Source organism: Dermacentor variabilis, chromosome 4 (genome assembly GCF_050947875.1).
Source record: "Dermacentor variabilis isolate Ectoservices chromosome 4, ASM5094787v1, whole genome shotgun sequence".
Taxonomy (NCBI): domain Eukaryota; kingdom Metazoa; phylum Arthropoda; class Arachnida; order Ixodida; family Ixodidae; genus Dermacentor; species Dermacentor variabilis.
In genome coordinates, this window is record NC_134571.1 from 43,668,075 (window position 1) to 43,692,506 (window position 24,432).

A 24,432-nucleotide genomic window follows, 5' to 3' on the forward strand; every position below is an offset into this window, starting at 1 on the left:
TCAACCTTTCCTTATCCCTTCATGAACCACTTCTCTCTGATTGTGTTGACTGGTTTAACTCTGCTTCCTGTGCGCTTAGATCGCGTAATAAGCCGCGGCTGGCGGTCGGCGTTCAAGAATGGCACTGCTATAACAACTGCAAAGAAGGATCACGGGCAGCAAGTGACATACGAGCTCCGCGCCGAGACATCGCTTCGGTGACTCCAAAAGGCGCCTTTTATAAAATTCTGGGAGGTTGCTGCGGCAGCATCTCGGCTTGAGAAATCCAGAAGAAACGCTGGAGCGAGGTCGCCACAGGCATCTCGCCACGTACTTCCCACAGGCTTGCACGAGAAAACCGCATGTCCGTCAGCCTTGCTTGCTTTACGCGAAGCTTTCAGACATCCTTCTCAAGGCACCCAGGTGCTCCGCGTTGTGAAGCGCAAGGCCCCTCGCGACAACAAACCCGTGATGGACTGAATTATCTACAGGACGTCCCGCGGTGACAATGTTGAGGCGGCCTGCCTTACCGCATCAGCACTGCCGTCGTGGCCGTCACTGTCGCTATCCGATGCAAGCACGTTCGCGACGACCGCCTCATTGGTTAGAAGCTTCGTTTCCAAATCTATAGCAGTGCGCTTTCTTTTCTGCGGCAACATCGTGCCATCTTCCGTTTCGGCGGCAAGTCAAACGAGGCTGAGAAACAGCGTGGCCAGGAACGACTTCTACGTAATAAAGGCTAGCACGAGCGACTTAATCCGTTCGCAGAATCGCGCAGAATGAGGGCCATAGCATAGATTGCCACAGAATAAAGCACCAACTGCGAGGGCCGAGCGAACAATCTGGGAGCAGCGTTGTCAGCGCAAAGCTATGGGCGCAGCCCATTCGTGTTCGTAGGGGCGGGAGGGCGACGGGAGATGCGCGAGGCTGCGTGCATTACATAGGGAAGCGCGCGGCGGCAGTTTGGGTGGCGAGCGATCGTGCAGCGGCTCGCATTTCGCTTTCTTTTTAAGGATTTCGCATTCCATTACCTTTAGGCACGGACACCCAGCAGCCAGACATACTCGTCATAACCGATAATACAGCATGGGGACATTGTAGTAAGCGGGTTATTTCCCCACAGAAAACATACAAAAGTTGATGGTGCAGCAGCATTTCATTGTTACAACCGATATATTGTTAAAACCGGTATCGTCATAAATGGGTTTGACTGTATTCACACATGCACCATTTGCAAAAGTGGTGGAGAGCCTTCTGGGTGGCGAGTGTCCAGCGGGAAGCATGAGAGAGCAGCCTGGCTGCCATACACGCAGGCCTCATAACATGTTTCAATGTCAACCTCCATTCCGAGATGGGTTCTGACAGAATTTTTCAGTCAACACATACACAGGGATATTTTAAACAAGCACAAGATCGTTGACTTTGCTTGATGAACTGAATATGCCCATCGAGATCAGGATCAGAGCATGCTGCGTTGGGATGAGTCAACTTGTGAAGGGTATGCAGACTTGTCCTACATGCTTGGAAAAGTACTTATAGACATCAGGTTGGAAGTTCGCAGCTAACCATGTAGAAAAAGGAATTTTTGTTTGCACACAAATCCAACTTGCTGCCCAAGATGTGGGCCTACCAGAAACAAGTTCGTGTAAACACCCTCCGGTCAGGTTACCCCGGCTTTTCCATCTGTGTTCGTGAACCTCTCCAAATGAGTTACCATTGCAAGCTTTCTTAAATAGAAATTAGCACACCTGCAGGTGCAGAAGCAATGAAAGATGCAATGTAACTGCACAAGAACAAGTTCCAGCAATAACATTTGTTACACTAGACAGTGCAACACCACGCACAATGACAAGGGTTGAAAGAGAGCTTCAAACATTGCAACAGCTGCTTCAATAACCAGTGGTGCAGGTCCTCTACTGCTGGAACCAATTGCACAGTTGCAGAGACTGCTGCATCCCCACTTTTCTTTTCTCTGAGGTTCAGTGTGCTGTTTGAATGGAACATTCAGAAATTGCTGCAACCTCTGATGCCCTTGATATAGAACTTCTGCTGAACGAGATTACGAGAGAAGAACCTCGTACTCTAATCAGAAAGGTGGGCAATGGCAAATTTTAGCAGCAATTTCAGTAACGAATACTGCATTAAAAAGCACTACTATTAATGCTACAAGGTAACAATTAACAGTGACAAAAATTCACATAACACTAAGAATAGACAAGGCAAAGCAATGCCTCCTTTACTATAGATGCCTGCCGCGTGGTGTGATAAACCTGGTTCCGTGCTCTCTCCGTTTTCTCGTCTCCGTAAAAAGGCAACGAGCGCTGCTTACGGCGCACACCTACAACCTAGATCACATGCTGCTGCCTCCAAGATTACTATGGCATTTGTTACTGTCTCGGAGGCCCACGAGTATGCTCGCTAGCAGACACCCAACATATTGGTGTTACTGATTGACGCTTCAGCCGCCTGAAGTTGAAAAGGCAACGAGTGCCAACTAACCGAATTTATGCAGACCTAAGGGAACCGCCGCTACAATGGGAAAGCTAGCGACGCGGAAGGAGTCTAGTAAAGGAGGCATTGGACAAAGGTGCTGTTTGTTTTAAAAAAATTGTTGGTGAAAAGAAACAAACATGAGGCTAGAGTGAATGCAGAACTGCACTCATGCAAAAGTCTGTTTTCTGAATTACGACTGCTGAAAGGTTGAAGTAACCACAACATTCGCCGCACTACATTCTCACATGCAATTTGTCATGGAAAACAGAACAATGCACAGATTTCAGGGTGTGTCCAGACTTTACTTTCAGAGCACCACCGCGGCTATGACACCCGTGTGCAACACTGAGTGAATTTATGACGGGCACAGACAGACCACCAGCCTTGATCGAAAGAACAGGTCCGCTCGGCACTTTAACAGACATGGGCTTCTGCACCAGCTTTGCTCGAAGATGCTGCTGGTTCTGGCCTCTGGGATAATGAGTGGGCAACTTCCACACCGCAGCAGTCCTAGAAATTGGAACCAACGCTGGCGCTAGACGAACACCACAAGAACAGTCAGTGGCTGCTTCAGGAGCACCTCTTCATTGCAGTCACTTGCTGTGCTAGCTGCTTCCCGTTTGAGACGAACATTGTGGAAGAGACTAGCCTGGTGGTACACCTTGGGAGGAACAGCCTACCAAGTTGGGGATCGTTACCACGCCACACATTTCCACTGGTTGCACTCGGGGTGGAAGTAGGGGGGTGGGGGTGGGGGGGCATGCGTGTTGTTCAGCGAACGCGCACACGCACGCACGCACGGTAGTCGCCGCACAGAGCGTCCGTTTTTATTCTTTGTTCAGGCTATGTACAGGGCCGACGATGGTCCAGGGGAGTTCACAGTATGGAGCAGCTGGCGCTACAGCAGCCACTGCTTCGTTCTTTGCTCTTCTGGCGCTGGTCTGCGTGGACGAGCGAGGATTAGGCCGGGACAAGGGTGGCATCAATGACACAGCTCACCTTGAGAGTTGGGCTCTGGCAGGTTCTCCCTGGGTACAAGATGCATCACAGTGGTCTTGCCCAGGGGCAGCTGCAGTGCTGTTAAAACATAGACGCTGCTCACTATTTAACTCTCGTAATGGTGTTAACATAGTAGGCTAATGTCAAAAGGTAATCAATTTAACCACTCACTGGAGCAAGTGGTCAATTAACAATCTGTTAGCAATGCAATGGGCACTTGCTGGAACAGCATGTTTTTTAAAAAGGGAGAAAAAAAATGAACTAAGACTTTAGGTGAAAGTTTGGTTGGGTGAAGATAATAGCAAAAAAATTTCGCTGGATGCGAAACAGATATAAGCTTTAGTTCAGGGAGACTAGAAGATAAAAAACCTTTAGATCATGAGGCAAGAATTGTGGTTTGCTGCACATATTTTGTATTGGTACAGACATGAGCAAATCAAGGGTTCACAGACTAGTAACTGTGGTTACCAACATACAGACGTCAACAAAAAGATATACTATTTTGCACTTTAGGTTCTTTCAGAAACACGGCGCTACATTATGTCAGGCCACTAGCCTGTGGCAATAGACGATATGCAAAATTTTTTAAGCAGGCTTTTCAAGGCACCTGACTTGCCCCAAACAATATGGCTGACCTTAAGGTAATAAGCACTGCCGAAGCAACAATATGTATTTTGAAAGCTTGAGTAGCGTGAGGAATGAAAAACAACAGGAATGAGAGCGCCAATCCACACACTGACACATTACCTCTAATTCTAGCCCAAGGTCCTCTCTCTATCTTTGTTAGGGCGAGGTATGTGGAGATGCACACTTGCAGCTTTTGCATACTGCCTACAGCCTCTTTAACACTCCTGGCATGTTGCATGTTATTTGTGTCGCACAGCTCACTCATCACGCACACAATGTGCCTATGCCAAGGCTTTATCACAAAGAAACTGAATACATAAACCAGTATTTGGATATGTGCATGCTGGTGAAAGGAATTTTAATGATAACTGGAAAGTTTAGCCAGAGTTCATCAAGATTCAAGGAGGGGAAAACAAACCTTGCTCGTACACATAACTAAAAAATAGGGATATCTTTTGTCTTTGCTGCAATTGTTTGCAGCTGAGTTGGACATATGCTTCAAGCTTTTCAGGTCACTTAGTTCTAAGTTGACCTACATATTGTAAAGATATAAATCACCTTCTGGCATGATGGTTAATAGCGCCAGACTTCAGACAATGATGCTCATCATGTTAAAGCCAAATGGCTGGAACTTACTTTCCACTAGGCATTTCTAGAGCTTGGAAATGGAGCCGCAATGGCTGCGGTGTGAATGAACTAGCAAAACAACAAAATGGTGGTAGGGCTCGGTCACTTGCTCTGGCTTTGACTAGCTTCATGATGGCAACAGTGATTTAACGAGCCTGTCCTAGGTGGCTGTGGATACAGCAATCGTTTAGCAATACACAAAAAAATATTTAGGATTTCTTGTCGATAGACTTTGCCCATGGCACAGTGCCTATGCAGAGTTTGTCGTTCTGAATTTTCAAAAGTGTCTCGTTTTGCCCAGCGGGCAATTTTACGCGCTCTGCACGATAACACCTGATTAGTGGTATAAGCCAGTACCACAATCATGAGCACTGAGGCAGATGTGAGAGCATGAAAGAGCATGATTGTGGTGCTGGAACACAAGTTTCGTTCCCTGCGCGAGCGACTGCACAACGTGAGAATAGGCAGACGAAACAAAGTACAACTCTCTTGTTACGTTATGCAGTAAAACAAAAACATGCAGAGATTCTGTTTTAATTTGACTTTAATTCATCTGCTAGAGCAACAGATTACACAAACAACTGATGTTGCCTTGAGTCATTCTTGAAGTCTCATGTCATTGCAAGAGACGTCACAGCATGGCTATGTACATGTGCGCACTTTGCGATTGACGTCCCGACGCTCCGACTGGGTGCGTGGCACCCGTGAGGAGAAGGGTAAATGGCATTTAGTTTGAAATTTAAGCTCTTTCTGCGGCGCGTAGGATCCAATACTTAGCAGACATGGTCGTTAGCACGCATTTTATATTTTATGCACTGCACGTGTCAGCCCAATATGGCCAGACCTGGTGAGGGGCCTCTTAAAGGGGCCATGAAAAGGTCGTCCAACAGTTCTCAGTTTATATTTGTAACTGAGAGTAGAGGTCCCAATATGGTTATACACACAAAATACTGAGCTCTCAGCGCATATTTTAACCCAAAATTTCAATTTGAAATCACTGCCTCTCAACTCCCACTGACACCAACAGCCATTTTGGCACTACTGTGTGAAGTCAAGAACTGAGGGCCCACCTCTTCGTTATCTGCTTTGAAACAGTTCGAGACCACATCAGACATCTTTCTCTGTGCAGTCTAGCACCTAGCAGCATAGGAATGACATCGCCCCTGAACTGTGCCTGCAATTCGTTCACTTGTGCGATAAAGAGCATTAGCAAACCACAGAGAAACCGCTGAGGCACACATGACCCCTCCCCTCCCCCACCTCCAGGGGGGGGGGGAAGAAAAAAAAAAGAAAACTGATGGCACAGTGGCTGTGACGTATTTCAAACTCATGCAATTACTTCTAGTGTTTGCAATACACAAAAGCATGGCTTTCAAGACTGGCTTCTGTTACCTGAGGGAGCCATTTCCTGGGGGATTTTATTCATTTCGTCACCACTCAGTATTGCCAGACTGCTTTACGGTTCAACTACGACATAAAAAAAAAAAAAGAAAATAAATACAATTTTTTTTACTGCACTGAATGAACTAAAATTTTGCCATCTTGCTATGGGACGTGTAATGTTTAACATACATACATATATTAAGCTCGAAAATTTGGTGTCATGGCCCCTTTAAGGGCCCTTGAATCTCTTCAAATTCAAGGGTTTTCAAGGAGGTGAACAAACCCTGTTGGCCAAGTGAAAGGCTTGGCATGCTAATGCAGGTTTAATGTATCACAAAAGATCAAATGAGGGAAGAAATGAGAAAAATATAAAAGAAAGAAAAAAAAATGTGCCCACATCCACTCACACACAACTCTAAAATGTAGGCAACAGTGAGAACAATCAATTGAACAATCAATTGAACAAAGTGGAGCTTTTTACTTTGTAACAAAATGTTATCAGTATGCCTTTGGCTGCAACACTACTACACACTCTGACATTACAAGGAGAAAATAAAAAAATCAGCACCTAATAGCTTAGAAATGCAGGCAATTAATTTTCCACAGGAAGCAACAATATCATGTTGTTTTTTTTTGTTCACAACTATATATGGCAAGGTGTGCCACAATGTCTTGGTATGCATGACCTAGGACAGCATAAAAAATTACTACATCAGATTGCTTACTACCACAGCGACCAATTAAGGCACATCATATATTCAGTGAATCTGCGGTTTAGAATAGACTGAAGAAAGAATAATGCAGGCAAGAATCTGGTTTAGATTACATATTTGTAAAAAAAAAAAGGCGAATGCTAAGACAGGCACACAGAAAAAGGCTGATCGACTTCATAATATCCACGCAATGTCAATGTTAGTGTTGATATGAAGTTGGGTGATCACTTGCTCATAGACATCTCGGCTGCAACAAACCAGGCCAGCAAAGTCTGTCCCAACTTGACATTGATTACTACGACACACAATATTCTACACCAGAGAGCATGTGCCAGAAGCCTTGGAAGATTGAAGGAACATCTTTTGTCTAGTCATAAATAGCCAACAACTTTTGGAAGTAGAGCAGCGCCATTAAAGAAATCAATTTTCTAATATTCATTCATAACATGTAGTTTTGCTTTCTATGATTGTAAGACTATTAACACAGACATACCATGTGTCACAGTATAGTAGAGCTACATGCCAAGCACTTTGTTAGCACTTAATGGCACACTTTATAACAGCACCTACAAACATTCATGAATTCACATGCAAGTATTACTTTGAAATCTTGAACTGAAGCTGAAGAAGTCATGATGAAACTTAATTTCGCAGCCCCCTTCCAGGGTCTTGTCCTACTTTGTCCCCACACCTGCTCATCTTGGCTGCTCATTCAGTGCTACAGAACCAATGAAGCATGTGCAGCTTCACTGCTGTGGGGAAAGGCACTCCTGAATTCCTAGGCTGTGACTCAGTGTATAATGAGAAGTGGCTGCTCCAGAATAATAGGAATACCACTAGATTGAACTGCACTTTTTCCAGAGTGAGGAACCCAGACAAACAGCATATATGCAATGCAACATCAGCTTACCGCCCAAAGTCACATTGCCGTGTAGAAAGCGCCCTTGATAGATGAGGCGCAGGATCTCTGCCTTGGACACGGCCTCGTCAGACCACTCTGCACAGCAACATGAGACATCCATGTTGATAAGTGTGTACTTATCACAATGAGTGTGTTGGGCAAATGTTTAGCAATGTAGCTGGATAAAAAATTTTGGACATCACCGTTTGCTGGGAGACACAGAAGAAAGTGTGAAACGTGTATCCAATGAACAAAGAAGCAATAAACGAGAAAAAATGAGCAATTCAGATGGAAGGGAGCCACTGCAACAGTGCAATGAATAAAAGAAACCACCCCAAGGGTCGTATTCTCTCAAGCGTTCTCACGGAAGCAACAAAACGAACTGCTTATACTTTAGCCATTAGGCCAAAACTTGAGTACACACACTTGAACAGTATGGATGCTTATACTAAAGACAAATCAGCATACTAGAAATTATTCAACCAAATTCACTTTGCCTTTTCAAAGTACCACAACATTGGATTGGAAAATATACAGGAGCACACCCTCTGACATCGAAAAGAGTAACATAGAGATTGAAGTTTGTCACCTGTTAACAATATGCTATCATAAGGTCCCCCAATCCTTCCATAATATCACTAGACATGCGACTGGCCTAGGCACCATCACATGCTCTCATTGCCGCCTTACTGTTTAAAAACACAACAAATATTCCTCATTTTTCCCAAACAGCAACAGAACGAAAATTATTACGACTAATCTTCCAATCGGTGCACTGAGGGTGTACAACTTTTAAGCGTCAGATAGAATGTGGTCACATTATGCATTTTCTATATCTAGGGATAAGCGTTTCCGGTTTAAACTGGAGAGAGAGAGGAAAAAAAGTTTTAACAAAGGGTGAAAAGGAGGAGTCAACGATCGCAAATTTACCAGACAGCTAAGATGGTGACTGGTGTGCAGCTGCAAGCCTGTGTGCGATTTGATGCAGGAAGCCTGGCAAGGTCAATGTCACATGTCAGCTGATGCCAAAGCAATTTTTTACATTTTTTTTTTGTTATTTGCATCCGTTTTGCTCCTGTCACCAAGATGAAACAGAGACATGGGAAACTGGTTACACTGAGTAGAAGGGAAGCCCTGGCCCAAGTTCTTGCACTGCAGCCACTGCAGTGGATGAATAAGTCCGCTAATGGTAACACAAAGTCATGTGTACATAGACATATCATTTTTTTTTAATTCGTTGGAGATCTGCACCCACATTTGTATTCAAGTTTTAAGTACGCTCACTCTTAAGCTGTTGACGTGCTTTTGCTAGGCTGCTTCTCAAAAATTGTTACTTTATTCAATGGTGACAGCTACAGTACTGACTGGAATATGCAATCATATCGCGCCTTTCAGAGTAATGACCCACATACTATGCAATGGAGGAAGGGGCGGGGGGGGGGGGGGGGGGGGGGTGTAAGTTTGATGAGGAAAATTATGCACTAAAAGAAGCCGGTGAAAAGTGATCTGGGAAAACATATTCACAGAAAAAAGCTTAATTTCTTGAGGGAAATAAAAATCAAAAAAGGTACATTAAATTTTGTGAACATGAAAACAAAACACCTGGATAATATTTACATCTTAGCCTGGACACGTTCTTCACAAGTGCTAATGATTTACGTAAGTCAAACATTCATAAATTCCCAGCCACAAGCACCTTTATACCTAAAACGTTTTTCCGGACACAATTACAATGACACAAAATGTGCCAAAAGCTGTAGGCCAGAAACATCACATTTCATTTTTTGGGGACTGCACATTGCCAGCAACAACACCTTTCATAGACAATATTGTGCGAATGGATGGATGGATGGATGGATGGATGGCGGCTATACCCTTTGTAACGGGCGGCGGCTGGCGCCACCTAGCCTTTTGCTCCCCCTCCTATTTTATTTTTTTTTCCTTTCTTTATATCCTCTTTTCCTTAAGCTAGTTTTTACTCCCCTCCTCCCACCAAAATAACTATCTAAAAAAGTACAGGAAACATTATCTCCCCGATTTATGGTATTATCTCTCCCTTGACTTCCTCCACCAATCCTCTAGCCTCCCCTTCGTTACTGCCACTCTTTTCTCGTCTATTTGCCCTCGTTCCCCGGGAAAACCCAATGCCCCTTCCATATCTGCCACTGTTCCCTCTGCCAGAGTCGGGCGAAGGTCTGTGCATCTCAGCACTATATGCTCAGTGGTCTCCATTTCGGCTCCGCAAGCTGTGCACCAAAGGTTACTCGCATGGGGATGTTGCATTTCTCACCTTGGGGCCAGTTGTCAAACACGTGCTGGGCAATCTCTGCGGCCGAGTCATTTGGGCTGAAGGCAAACTCCTTGGTCTTGCCACTGACCAAGATCAGCCGCAGGTTCACCTGCGAGAGCGTGCCACGTGTTCAGGTCACGTCACCACAATCCTCAGCCCCACTTGTAGACTCATATACTGACGCGATCACCGGTGCCTTCTCCTGATGAGCAGAAGCCCATTGTGCTGTCCACCTGGCAAAAGCAATTCATAGATCACATCCAGCACTGACAAACCCCCAACTAAGTGCACAATGACACTAATGAAGCATGATTGTTATTCTAAATCTCGAAAGACTGAGAAAAAACAAGTGTTCCCTACCACCACTTGATCCTGCCTAGCTGGAACAAAGCTCAGCTCAGAGTCAACATGCACAGTGCAGCTAAAAATGTTGGTACTCAATATTTACTGCTAGTTAAAAGTTTTCTACCACATAATTAAGCAATGCTTTCTTTTTCTTTTGACGTCCATGTACCATTATTACATAGAGGCCTTGTTTTTGGCGAGTTCTCACTTTTCTTCCTGAGGTTCCTAATATTTATGTGATCCTCAAAGATGTCCTATATCCGCTGTGGTGGCCACATTTCGACAGTGGTGAAATGTATAAGCATGAGTGCAGTGTACTGGGTGCACATTAAAGAACTCCAGGTGGTTAAAATCAATCTGTAGTACCCCACTACGGCGTGCCTCATAATCATATTACGCAAAACCACCGATATTAATTGTTATTTTAAGATGTCCTGCCATGCCTTCTATGAAACTTGGTCTTTACATACTGAGGGACGTTTCACCAGCAGAGTGTACCCTCGACAACTTTGGTGGCAACCTATTGTTATTGCTCATTGTCACCACAATGCCCATTCATTGGCATTTCGGGTACGGAACAAAGAGAGATGTACAGCAGTACCACTTAAGAATGCTCAGCATTACCAGCACTACTAAGCAAGCCAAAAACATGATCTGTACTTGGATGGTACAGTAGAGAAAAAGCTGGAACCAGGCTTTACTGCCTGGATTGGTAATGGGCCATATCTCTCAGCGGCATGGCCCAAACATTGTATTCAGTGCCTTGGCAGCTGAACTGCAGAAAGTGTATCTTTGCTTCTAGCATTTTAGCCTGCACAACTTTCCTATAAAGAAAATTCACTGTATTTATTTCTGACATTTAGCTTCATTCCTGCAAAATGTTGCAAAAACAGCACATTATGACCTCAGCCTTAGCTGCCTTTGCATGGCTAAAACATGTGCAGCGATTAAATAAACCGTGCTAAAGGCATGTAAGTCCTGCATGACATTTTTCCCCAAAAGATTCAGTACACTAAAAAGTTGCCTTGGGTATATATTCTTCACATTCTTATGAAACGCGATCATTTACAAACTTAAAGAAGTGCCATGTCCAGGGCACAATTTGATCAACAAGACAAACATCGCATTTTGATTCCCTCGTGTCTACAACATCCTCCATTAATGAAATTCCATTTGATGTCCCTTCCACAGGTCATCACCTGCACCATGTAATTAAATGTTAGGCCTTTCACATTGTTTCTTCCACACGACCACCACAATACAGCCAATGAATTAGATCACACTTATAGCTATGTAATTTCCTAGCAGAATGAGCTCAAGCTATTTAAGAGTCCTTCCATAGCCAGCCATGCTTCTTCGGTAGTTCTGTACACTGCACAAGCTTAAATGCTACTTTCCGCATGGCTGTTTTGGTCTTCAGTGTCTCAATCCTGCATAGGTGCAATCCACCTTTAGTGTCAGTCATCAAAGCTACCTCTGCTTTTCTATGGCACTGTAGTTGTGGTTAGAAAAAATAGTTGGAAGACATAGGCACTTTCAGACACTTGGTAAGCTACAGCTGATGACAATTATTTATGTGAGATATGATGGCAACCAGAAAAAGTTTTTGGTGTGTGAAAGTTTATGACATATCTTTTAACCCTTTTTGGTCGAACAATTCCTGTAGGAATTATAATAATGTAGAAATATAATATTATAATTATAATAGAAATTATACTTCACAACGGAATATCCGTCATGGTGTATGTGTGCGTGTGAGAGAGAGCAGACAGCACAAGAAAAAAAGTGCTAATCAAGAAAACTAGAGTGCCAGCAACTCAAATTACATAATGTGTTTGCTTGGTGTCATAGATAAAAATGATTCTCAATTGAACTTTACAAACTACATTTTATGAGCCCTCTATGCTGCATCAGTGGCAGCTGTACCAATGTACACCACAAGTTGCATAAAGATAATCTTAGAATAGTCGGTGGCAATTACGTAATTACTACTGTGAATTTGAGGAATAATAAAAACTGTCTGCAGTGCAACGAATTGGTGAAATTCAAGATACAATGTTATACTCCAAAAATCTCCACAGCAAATGTGTTAAATAGCGGAAAATACAACTGTCCCTCGGAAAACATAAAATAAAGTGTAACTAAATGCAATCGGGTCTTCAAATGAAGTACAGAAATGGCAGTTAAAGTGCACAAAACATCACTGGAAACATTAAACAGTAACAGGTAATGCTTATCTCTACAGGTACACTCATAAACTACACAATAATTATTATAGCATCATGTAGGTCTTTTCACTGAGCTCAAGTATTTGGCAAAGACAACTTTGTGAAGTCATACGATCTGAAAACCCAGAGAGCATGTGCATTCTTACCCCCCCCCCCCCCCCCATCGATACCCTGCCCAAGCCTGCTCACCAAGAAAAACGCTGGTACTGGTTGGGACAATACATTGGGTTCGCAGAATATGCAACGCGTCGGTTCTGTCATCCCTTCTTCGCATGTCCGTGTCTAGCACAACGTTGGCGCTCACCTTCGAAAAATATTTCATTTGCCAAGCCACAGCAGTTTTCGATTTGATATTTATTATCAGTGTATATTACGATTGCAAGAATACCATGTCCAGCAGATGCCAAGTTGGTGCTTAAGTTATTAGGTGATAGGCTCAGTGAATCGAAAGTTGGCACTATACATATGATCAGGCGAAGTTGGTTGAAACTGCTAGTCCGATCATGCACGCGAAAGTTGACACGAACTTCTTGTGTGAAGTTTGGTGACTTTTTCGGGCTAAGGTAAAGTGAACAACGTACTCAATAGAAACGCTACCACTTCAGTGTAAAAAAAACAATGAATAAAGGCGTGGCGTCATGTCGTACACACATTAAGCAGGACAGAGCGCCTCGTTCTTTCGCTTTTACGTTTGAATACACGCAGTTTTATCACACATCACTTCCGCAAAAGCTGTGATCAATAAATGAAGACCGTACTTGAGTTTATCTTGCACAAGGGATCGGCACTTCCAAATGAAGCACCTTCTTGCCACGGAGCACCCAGTTCACATGGGAAGGTCTATAAGCTTGATCTACCCATGCCACCTAAAAGATACCCAAAGTGACTAAGTATGCTCCTATAAACGCCTCCGTCAGCAACACGGGTCATCATGGCCAAGTGAACGAAGCGAACCACCATCACGAGCATTGAACGCAGTGAACGACGTTTAGCCAGTGCTCTATTGGAAAGGGACGGAACGATTGCGTGGACGTGCTAAACAACGTTCACTCAATGTACGAGCACTGGCGCTCATTTAACATACTGTACACGTTACGAGAGGTATGGTAATGGCAAGACAGCTTTCACGACGCGCGCATAGGTGCGTACCGATTGTGATCGACAATGTCGGAATGCGAGCTTTCGCATGCAAGGACAGGCAATGAGACGCAAGTCTCCTCACAAAGTCAATTGTCTACGGACCGATGCGGGTGGGGCGGGCGGCTCAGAGGCTCGCATCTCGTTTTGACCCCTCTCACGAGCTCCAGGACGAACCGCTCTGGCGGCCGCGTTCCCGTACTTAGTGGACTGACTGGCTTCTGCAAAATCCAGGGCCGACATGCGCGGATCGATGCCACTAGCGACAGGCAGCAGCCGAGTCAGCCATGCGTGCGCCGACCTGGTCTGGACCTCGGCTCACCTTGTCAGACGGAATCCGACTGCTCATTGCTGCGGGAGTTGAGCACAAGGCTGGAATCCGCGACACAGCAGAGACGTTTCCGCAGGACGGTGCCTAATGGTGGACGGCTGGGCTATGCCTGACGACGACCACGGCAGAGATCACGTAATGAGCATCACTTCGATGAAGGGATTTTCGCGACGCTCACGCCGCTCGCAAACAAAGGCGAGCATCAGAATTTACGAGGAGCTCCGCGGACACATCACTCGGCGACAAAGTAGGCGAACAAGCTAGTTCCGATACAGCTTCTGAAAATGGCGTTCCTCTCCCCATGAGCCCCGGTGCTTGCTGGGAAATGTTGACCTCGCGCGCTGCTCAGCGGTAGACGATGGCACTCGGCCGGAGGCCGATCGATTGCTGCTGCTTGGGGCTTGGCCTGCATTCGCGTTCGCTTTGTAGATTGTAGGTATTCTGTTGTTCATTCGGGAAGCTCAGCTCGGTGGCAAGCACCGTAGGGCCGCTAGCGACAATGTAGCCGTGCGTCCACAGTCGCGCTTCTCAAGTACGCCGCCGTCCGTGCCCGTGAACATTTGTTAATCGATCATCGTAGTTATATCCGTTTATGTTAACTCCTAATCTTTAGATCGTGCTGAAACATGTGGTGCGCATTTATTGCCCGCATTGAAGGTCGATTACCACTTATATTTTTGTTCATGTGTGTGAGTGGGAGGGAGGGTACATATATCAGTCACGTTTGCGTCAGCTGACTTATCACACTAGGCGATGACTGACTAGCGATTGACGTTTAATTAGAACAATGCCAATGAAAGTTTGATTTTTTATTTCTAACTTAAGGGCGAGTCGGCATGCTAGACACTATTATATGATGCTCAAAAAAAGAACATAGGCTCACGAGGGTGCTTCAATTTAGAAACTTTGTAGAAAGTTTTCAAAAAATCCGTAAGAGCTATACAACACGAAATGCAATGCCATAACGGGCCCATTTCGGCAAAGACCGAAATTATCTTCACAATCGTAGGGTCACTTACTCAAATACATCGGTCCGAAGATAAATGGAGTGGGCAGCATGAACATGTAGGTGACAAGAGGATACCAACCAATTAAGTTTAGTTCAGTTTACAGGTCACTGCTAGCACCAGCACTAGTATGTTGCACAAAACTGACGTGCTTCCAACAGAACATGTGGCTTGAATGAGGAAATTGGGAGAGGTGCGTCTTAAGTACGACAAGCAAATAGATGCAAAGAATGGTTGGAAGATGTGGGGAAAGCAGAAGGTTTTGGTCCGTAACGAGAACAACTCTGCCCAAGAAGAGATAGTGTGTCTATTATCAAGGAACTACGACATCAGCACCAAGAAATTGAGGAAGCTGTAGGCAAGTGCCAGTGCAAAATGGAAGAAACACGTTAAGCGCGGTAAACCTATGCAAAAATAAATATTGCGAACAGAATGATTTCGGCGAGAGAGTAAACATTTATTGATGCCAGCAATTGTGGGGGCAGATGGCCGAGATCCCCTGGGTCTTGCCAGCTGCCTTGGCTAGCTGGATGGCCCAGGCCTGGTCTCGCTGGTCTGAGCCGAGCAGCAGCTATGGGAAGTGCATTTTTCAGTGGAAGATGCCCATACATCCGGATTGAAGCTGTTGCAACTGAATCGCCCAATATTTCAGGGATGTCAGCAGTTTGCCACCTTCAAAGTTGTTTGCTCTTATAGTGACATTTCAGCAGTATATATTAACCTTGCGACATGAAATGTTCGAAACATGTCATGTACACGATGGGAAAATTTAGAAACACCAAAAAGAAGCAACTTGTATGCGCAGAAGCTTATGTGAAATATGCCACTGGTGGCACTGTGCACACAGACATACAACCTAACACTTCTGTACACAAGGCCAATGGCATTTACCAAGTTAGGGTCCGCACTTTCCAAGACGCTCTTTTGTTAAAATCAAGGACACTTTTATGCTACATTTGTATTATTTTGGTTTATTCTATTGCATATTGGGTGTCCAGCAGAATTGGCAGACTTTCTGAAGAGTCAACAAAGAGCAACATGAAATCTAGTTATGCCACAAAAAATGCAACTCTGTTCAGTTTTTTCTGCTTCCACAAATGTGTAAAGGGGATATATATCTTGCATTCCACCTACCCAGGACAAGCACAGAGGTTCCAGCATACAATTGTTAAGCAAGACCATATAGGGATGAAAGCTTGACATTTATAAATATATTGCTGTAGGACAAAAGATATTAAAAGAGTGCTGGTGGTAAGTCATATCAGCTGTCATTATATCCTAAAGCATATGACACAAACATCTCTTCTGTATTCAAAATGCAACAATTTATTCACCATGTGTCTCCACTTTTACCGTGGTATATGCATACACAACACAGGGTTATGCAGTGGCCGTTTATTTTAAAACATACACTCATAACATACGATTATAATGTAAAAATAACATAACAAAATAAAAAATACAACCAGGCTAACACAACTGGCTCAACACTGTCTCCAGCACCCTGTAGTGTTCAGATAACAAGGGAAGCAGGAATAAACACAGGAATGGAGACCTTTGCATTCAAATGTTGGTCACTTGGCAAATAAACAGTGGTCAGTCAAGGTCACCAACATGCACTGCAATAAATTTCCATTCCTATCCTTCTATTGTCACCGGCATAAATGGTATATTGAACTCAAGATCTTAAAATCATATGAGGAGTAGCATAAAAGCTGTTTCTCTTAGAATTAATGCTGTTTATATGCACAGAAATTAAAAAAGAGAGAAAAAAAAAAGAAACAGCGCTGTAGAGAATAAACTGCTTATAGTCATGGTGCGGTCAGAATTTTTAGAAAAAGGGATGTGGGGAGAGCATGTGCTTAACCTAACTATGCCCATGGCCAAGGAAAAACAGTGTGGCTGCTCAATTAAGAAACCTGCAGCACACTTATCAACATAGCAAACTGCTCATTTCATCAGCCGGCAGTTGTGCTTGAGACTACATTTGCCTTAAATAATACTATGACTGCACTTAACACGGCCAGCGGCTTCCTTAGGCACTTGCACACTGAACACTAATCACTGTACACACCCTAGAGACCTTGTGGTTCACCATAAGATAACGGGTCTGCTGTATGTCTACAGAAGCAATGGCAAGACAAATGAAAGACATGCTAATCGTGCTCATGAGAGAAAAATTTTAACCTTGCAGATGCCTACACGAGACACTACTTCAGCAGCTTCGGTGCAGAAGCTAGAGTGTCTAAATACGGGCACAAATTTCTCAATTAAAATTTCATCTAATACCACACTGCTTTTTTATTGTACAGCGTAGTATACTGTTAAAGGGAATGTGGAGTTCTCTAGCTGAAAGTGACTGCCGAAGCTACGTCAATGCACCGAAAGGGTATAAAATGGTGCCATCCCCACCCACCACAAGTCACAGGCTGCACAGCCGGGCAATTGTACACTTGCAGAGGGAAAAATTCGCATGCGCTTTAAGCTCATGTGTTCCCTTTAACCGTACTGTGGACCACACTGTATATGTCTACATTCTATGCAAGGTACAGCGACTAGTACTTTCCAATTTCTTCCATCCCCATTGCCTCTGATCAATCTTTGCTCCTTACTTTTCATTTATCATTTGCTCTCTCTCTCTCTCTTTTGCTTCTACTAATTGCTTTCACCGGTTGTTGTCTGCTCCAACGTTTCTCTAGAGCTTTACTTCCAATCACATGCAGGGACTTTATTATCAATCAATTGCTTTTAATTATAGTTTCACTTTTATATGACTTGATATTTTAGAGTAATGAGTGATGTTACATTTTAAGCTTTCAGATTCTTACATCAGAGACTGCGTCTGCAGCATAAAAGGTGAGGTGGGGAGCAGTGCCTTACTGCAAAAACTGCATTTTCCGACATCGTGAAGTTAAACCGTGCAGAAAATTCAATTGAAAACGACAACACATGAAGGCCTGCACACCAGCAAGCTTTTTTTCATCACACGTGGTTCTGGCTGTTCTTAGCCAATCGGTATTGTGTCAAAGTGACACCCACGAGGAGTGATTGATTGACAATACAGCCTCAGGTATTGTAACAAGTTCTGCAAGAATGAGTAATTGCAGACAATGCAATTGCATGAGATGTACAATTCGTGGTAGACTGGAACGAAAAGTACATGATTGGTGGCAGGCAATGTGCCAAGCACTCATTCAGAATACACACACAAGAAAAAGGAGACAATTACAAAGACATGCAATGTGCCTTTTGTAGCAGTGAGTAGCATTCGTGCATCATGGAGAAGCATTATGTCTTAATAGTGGCAACAGGGCATAACACCTTTCTCCTTGGTATAAGAGCTGAAGTGTTCCAGTGAACAGGCAACAGTTGAGTGACAAAGATGCTGGCAACAGGTTGTCGACGTGATAAATTTTGGCTACACAGTAGAGTGCTTCCTTTATAACCCCAGAAAATTCGAGTTTTACAGAGACCATTTCAGATAGCGATTTGAACAGACTGTCAATATAGGGCAGAGAAAAAAACAACAAACAAACAAACTTGGATTTAAATGTGCTCTACTCATTGCTCCACCTCGGCTCCTAAAGCTGGAGGGCAGCGACACAACTGTCAACAGGTCACCCTGCTTCAGCAATTTCAGAGTCTAAACTCTATAACCATGCATACTACCAGTGCAAACTCAAGGGTTGGCACTGCATACACTCAGTGCCAAGATAGAGCTTAGAGTCGAAGAACATTCGTGAGTACGGTGGAAAAGTCTAAAAGACACTGACATAGATGTTTCCAATGGTAGCTCCTTGTATGCTACTAGAACCCAAGCTGGGCTTGCCTGAAAGCACATGGTCAGTGGCACCGCCTACGGATGCTTGCAGCACTCCAAAAAGCAGCACGCACATTCTTTCACACAGTACTAAAGTAGTGCATGTGTGTGTGTGCAGCTGCAATGTCACCACCTGCAAGATGCTTGCAGGGCCACTGCATTATTTTACCTAAATGTAAACAGATCACAAGGTGTCCAGTTTGCAGCTGCGAGAACATGCGCAACAGCACATTCCTCAAGAGATTAAAAAGGGGGAGGGGGACTAACCTTGGCATTGCAACAGCGAGCCTGTGTTATATGCACCTGTTTCTGGCATGCTGCCTCCAGATCTTGGGACACAATGCATATATCACACAAAGCCTTGCAGTTGTTTTGCCAGTAGTGTCTTCCTGGATATCACTTAGATACACGTAGGAACTTCTAATGTATTGTGATCACATTATTAGCACTAAAGTGGCCTTTACGTTGCATATTACATACACAGCATCAAACAAGCATACATGCAATTGTTCTTGCGTGAAGTACAAAATGCCCAAAATGTACAAGGGGCCCAATCTCAAGACAAGAAAGTTTCAGCGATAGCCTAATCTAACACTAATGAAAGCATGAGATTTCTGGTTGGCAACTTCCTACACAGCTGATGACCACTTTCATATTCGATAGGATAACTGGCGTTTAACACTCCAAAGCTGCTTTGTTGGCAACAATGGCTCCAGATTAATTTTTTCAACTCCTGTGGTTCTTTATCATGTTCCTAGTATCAAAGAGCTATTTTATTAATGCAAATTTTGCTTGTACTCTTTATTGCATACATTTTGGTATGAATAAATGAATATCCTTTTTTTCTTTACCCTAGTGTGTACTGGCTACAGTTTTGTATAGCATGTCTCGATCATGAAGCTTGACAGCCCACCTGTATGGATATACAATTGAACTTTGATATAAGGAAGTCGCATCAGGCACAAAAATATCTCCCTTACATTCAATACTTCTTACACCCATGTGTTTGTTACATGCTTGTATTGGAAAGAAACATTTAGATCTGCTTCGTTACATCTGATGATTTGTTATATCAAGGTTCAATTTACTGCATTCAGTTGAGAATCTATATAACGCCTGTTCATGTGTTTATACTGCCTTCAGTTGTCTGTAAAGGCAGTACACTAATTTTTGGTTTATACATATCGTGAAATGTAAAGTTGTGACACCAACCACAGTGCAGCAGTTATGACATCAGGAAGCATAGGCGTTCTCGCTCATTCCATAACAACAGAGTAAACGAGCTTAATCCGTGACATGCAAAAACTCTGCAATCTGGCTTTGCCACCCAACTTGATTGCCGCCAGTAAAACTGCAGTGCTTATGCTTCTCAGCATGCCAGCTGCTACCTTTCCTGAATGTGAGACCTTAGTGGAGGCATTTTAGTTGCTTGCCTGCTTGCCCAGTTTTGCACACTTTAACAGAATATTTTAGATTTCTGGAAACAATGTTGTCAACTGGTTCACTTACCAATGGCTGATTAAAAACTGGTGTCTCCTACAAATCACCAAGTAGGTTCCACCAACAAGAAACCTTCCACCTTCAATCGCATAAAATCATAGACATACACATGGGCCCCTTGTAAATACATAAATTATGCCACTCATATGAAATAATCACAAGTGGGTGTAAATAAAATGGCCTTTTACAAAGATACATTAGCATAGCCACTACACCCTTTCAAAAAAAAAACTTTCACTCGGAATGTCAAACTTGCAAGCTGGGCGCTGCTTCTTGCTAGGTTGCATTGATATGCCCGCATGTCCATGTCTAGTAGTTATCTCTGATGTGCCACTTGATGGCAGACCTATAGGAAAACATTTTTCTTGGTACAAGCAAGTAATGCAGTGAAGGTACACATAAGTTTGCACTGCAGCAACACATTGTCTTACACTCTGCATAAGCTACTTGTTGAGCGCAAATGGATGATGTGTTCTAAAGTGCTATGGTAGCACCTATGGGCATCTCTGCACTAGGACTTTAATTTTGATAATCTGGGGTTCTTTAAGCCAATGCATGGTGCACAAGTGCTTTTGCTTTCCACCGCCATCGAAATGTGGCCACTGCGACTGGAATTGAACTCGCACAGCACCATGCAATTCAAGGATGGGGGCAATCTACGTTGAGTTAAGTATGCTGTTAAAGCTTAGCAACTGCTGCACTTGCCTCCAGAGGTTGGACAGCATGTAGCTTAGTGTGGTGGGATCAACCGCCATAATCTTTTATACTCAAGGTTCAGAATGCGAGGAGTGAACCACGTAGCCGCAAACATTCAATATAATTTGAGCACAAAGGAGCCCACTGGTGCCACCATTGTACTCCGGAGCTCCACCTTCGCTTGTGAAGTGCAACACAAGCTGTACGGAAAAAGCAACACTGCTCTTGCCATTTCCTCACAGTGCAATAGTTACGTTGTGTATTTCCGAGTACCGGGTGAGGCGTGTCTACTGTATGGCGCTTGCAGAACTTTGTGAAAGTTAAGGCTGCCAAGAGAATGCATAATGTAAAAGTAAGACAAAAAAGACTGGATAAGTGACAAGAAGAAAGAGGCAGATACCAGCATTGACTCAAAGTGACCGCTTGTCCCTGCCTATTTCTTGCACTTGTTTTCATGCCATTCCACTTTATGTGTTTCATAACTGGACACAAGTTGCAAAGCAGTGTTATGACTTAAACAGGTTAAAGCAGAAGTGGACATGCCTTTGGAAACTTCAGCAGTATTGTAAGCCTCACTAAAAAATGGGAAAACATCACTAAAGCATAAGAAACAGCAGCTTCATGTTACACTTTTGTATCTTTATTGCAGGTCTTCACCTTATTAATTCCTGCTATTATTCGCTGTTGATATTTGGTAAGATGAGCTAACATGTGGTGGGGCAATTTTCTTCCCTTTCTCTTGTCTTGTATACTACACTATATATTTTATTTTGACTTCAAAAATGCAATGCGAGATTTCTTTTATTCAAGTTGGCAGCTTCAGAAAGCACCTGGCATTATGTTTACGACCATGTCCTGGCTATTAGATAGAATTCATTCTTTCCCACCCCTAATTTCGCACTTCAATGAGAGCCTGGCTCAGCCACTAGACAACTAAATGTTGCAGAAAAGCCAACCTCCCAAGAGCAGGAAGCACAGGTTGGTAAGTGGTGAGAGCATAACTCAGTACAATGAAGTAGGGGATGATAGAATAAAGGGGCCAAATTATGGCAAAGAAGCTCACCTAGGTACATCATCTGGGGCCACAGGCTACTAAATTTGCCTTTCTCCACTTTCCCCACACTGCTGACCAATGTTCAGGAGTCAGCCGTTATACAGTTACTGTGCAGTCAGCAGGTTTTCCTCTTTTCTGTCAACCAATTCCTCTTTCTCAGCAGAGGATCAAGAAATGGTGGAAGAGATGAGCGAACAAAAGAAATGAAAAGAATTGTGGTTTCAAGAAACTATGGTGACTTCCACTAACCTTAATTCTCCACGACAGAAAGTCTGTTTTCCACTGGATCATTTGAAGCAGGCTCAGTTTTTTAGTTGTCATTTTAAATCAACTTACTCTGCAGCATATATATATATATATATATATATATATATATATATATATATATATATATATATATATATATATATATATATATATATATATATATATATCTGTCTCTCCAGCTCTGTTGTCAAAGGCCCGACTAGAAACGTCAAAACTTCACTTCAGCATGCTGAGAGGGCAATTATGTCTGGTTGCAGTGGTTCGTGCAAACATCAGAGCATAACTTAGATTTTTCATGTGATGGCCAAGTTTGTAGCAGTTGCGGCACTCACTTTTTGGGACAAGCATCGTTTGTTCAAGTGACACGGATAACAGTAGTAACATTAAAATTAACATACATTTTTGGTAACCGTATCAATGTGAACTAATGCGGCAATGTAGAAGCACAAATTAGATGCCATGCATAGTATCAACTGCACTGAGTGGCCTCCACTGAGATTCGGTATGAAGCACTTAGTTTCCCTGTGGCAGATTTGGATTTGCTAAAAAAAATGTGCAGATCCCACACACTGTGGGAATCAATATAAGCGAAGCTTTCTGTGCTGTTTGCACTCATTGATGGTATGTGGCGGTGATGTTGACAGCACATGACAGCCGTGATGCGATGTTAAATGTTACTTTACCCGCACCACTTGTGTTCGTCCACGTAGTATACAGAAAGACCTGTCATTCATTTACTCATGCCTTTACTAAAGAGAACCCAAATAAGCAATGCTTTCTGACGGTGCATTTTCTTTCTCTCGTGTCATGTTAGGTAAAGTGCCACGAGCGTAGAGGAGTATAGTTAATCACCCGCTTCCCGACTACGTGGGTGCAGCATCCAGTTGTACCCATTCCCTGCCTCCTCTCATTCTGCTCCCTCTCTAACAGTCTCCCTACCTCCTCCCTGGACTGTCATTACTGTTGCATGTGAGCATGAAGGCAAATGAGAAGTGTGGCAGCTCCTGCAATGCTTTTGCGGGGGGTCACGCCTAATTACGGCGCCCCTAAGGGCGTGTCAGAGGGCACTGTGGCCCAGCGTTACCAGTTCTACCGAAACATTGTTGACATCACCTATCTCATCTCTTGCACCCTTGCCGTGAGCTTTCAACCACTCCCCAAGGTGGCATGCAGGGCGGCAGCAGTAGCAGTGGAAAAGTCAAAGGAAGCAGCAAAGAAAGTTTCGCTTTAAAACACAAGTGCTCACTCAGGTAGTACACCCAGACCAGCTACTAAAATTCCCAAATTAGAGATTCTACTAATTTATTTTTTTTTGCTAGAGATTTGATAATACTGCTATTCACAGATTTTTTAATGTAGATTTTAAATATGTCATTAGTTCTTGTGTAGCTACTATACTTTTTAGTTATGTCCTACAAAACTGCAAAATATAGCGATCTTTGGAGGCACTTCCTTGTGCGTTAAATTTTCATGAAAAGCACCGTGCCGTAGCTTATTTAGCTCTCTGTAGTCGGCAAAGTGCCAATATCCATCCAGACTGCACATATAATTAGTGAAACTATGCAAGAAAAGATGAATAAACTTCAACAAATATTTTTTCGCAATCCCATGAGAATGACCTTGTGCACTTATAATTGTTCTATACTAACGAAATTTGGCATACATATGCTTCAAGATATGTAGGATGCTGATATCTACTTAAAAATGAAATATCTCTCGGCTGTGGCTGCAAAAGTACAAGGTAATATTTCATGGGATTGAGAAAAAATTAGTTATAGTGTCCTAATTTTTTTTTGCATAGTTCCAGTAACTGTACATGCTGTTACGATAGATATCGGCACGTTGCGGTCTACAACGAGTTAAATAAGCTACAGCACAATGCTTTTTGTGAATATTTTATACACAAGAAAGTGCCTACAAAGTACACTATATTTTGCACTTGTGTAGGACGTAACTAAAAAATATAGCAGTTATATAAAAACTAATGACATATTTGACATCTAGATAAAAAACTCTATGAATGGCAGTATCGTCA

General features: G+C 43.3%; 1 protein-coding gene across 3 annotated transcripts; it reads right to left on the reverse strand.

Moving 5' to 3' along the window:
- Positions 1–2,753: 2,753 nt before the first annotated feature.
- UBL3 (ubiquitin like 3) lies at positions 2,754–14,396 on the reverse strand. Of its 3 annotated transcripts, none has more exons than XM_075688819.1 (6): positions 14,045–14,396; positions 10,195–10,245; positions 10,013–10,121; positions 7,732–7,818; positions 3,472–3,549; positions 2,754–3,413 (listed from the first exon to the last, which is right to left on the reverse strand). In XM_075688819.1, exons 1-6 carry the CDS (start codon positions 14,069–14,071, stop codon positions 3,349–3,351), a joined length of 417 nt encoding a protein of 138 aa, XP_075544934.1. In that variant the 5' UTR covers positions 14,072–14,396; the 3' UTR covers positions 2,754–3,348. The 3 variants fall into 3 exon arrangements, with proteins under 3 accessions (XP_075544934.1, XP_075544933.1, XP_075544935.1); XM_075688818.1 differs by lacking the exon at positions 14,045–14,396 and adding an exon at positions 12,775–13,295; XM_075688820.1 differs by lacking the exon at positions 10,195–10,245 and having other exon boundaries at positions 14,045–14,387.
- Positions 14,397–24,432: the final 10,036 nt, after the last annotated feature.

Bases quoted from the DNA above. Each gene is read 5' to 3' on its own strand.
- UBL3 (XM_075688818.1), bottom strand. From the start codon at position 12,846: ATGACAGAACCGACGCGTTGCATATTCTGCGAACCCAATGTATTGTCC. The intron at 10,246-12,774 runs GTGAGCAGGCTT...TGCTTTTGCCAG, and splicing joins CAGTACCAGCGTTTTTCTTG to GTGGACAGCACAATGGGCTT. The intron at 3,414-3,471 runs GTGAGCTGTGTC...TCGTCCACGCAG, and splicing joins GCCAGAGCCCAACTCTCAAG to ACCAGCGCCAGAAGAGCAAA.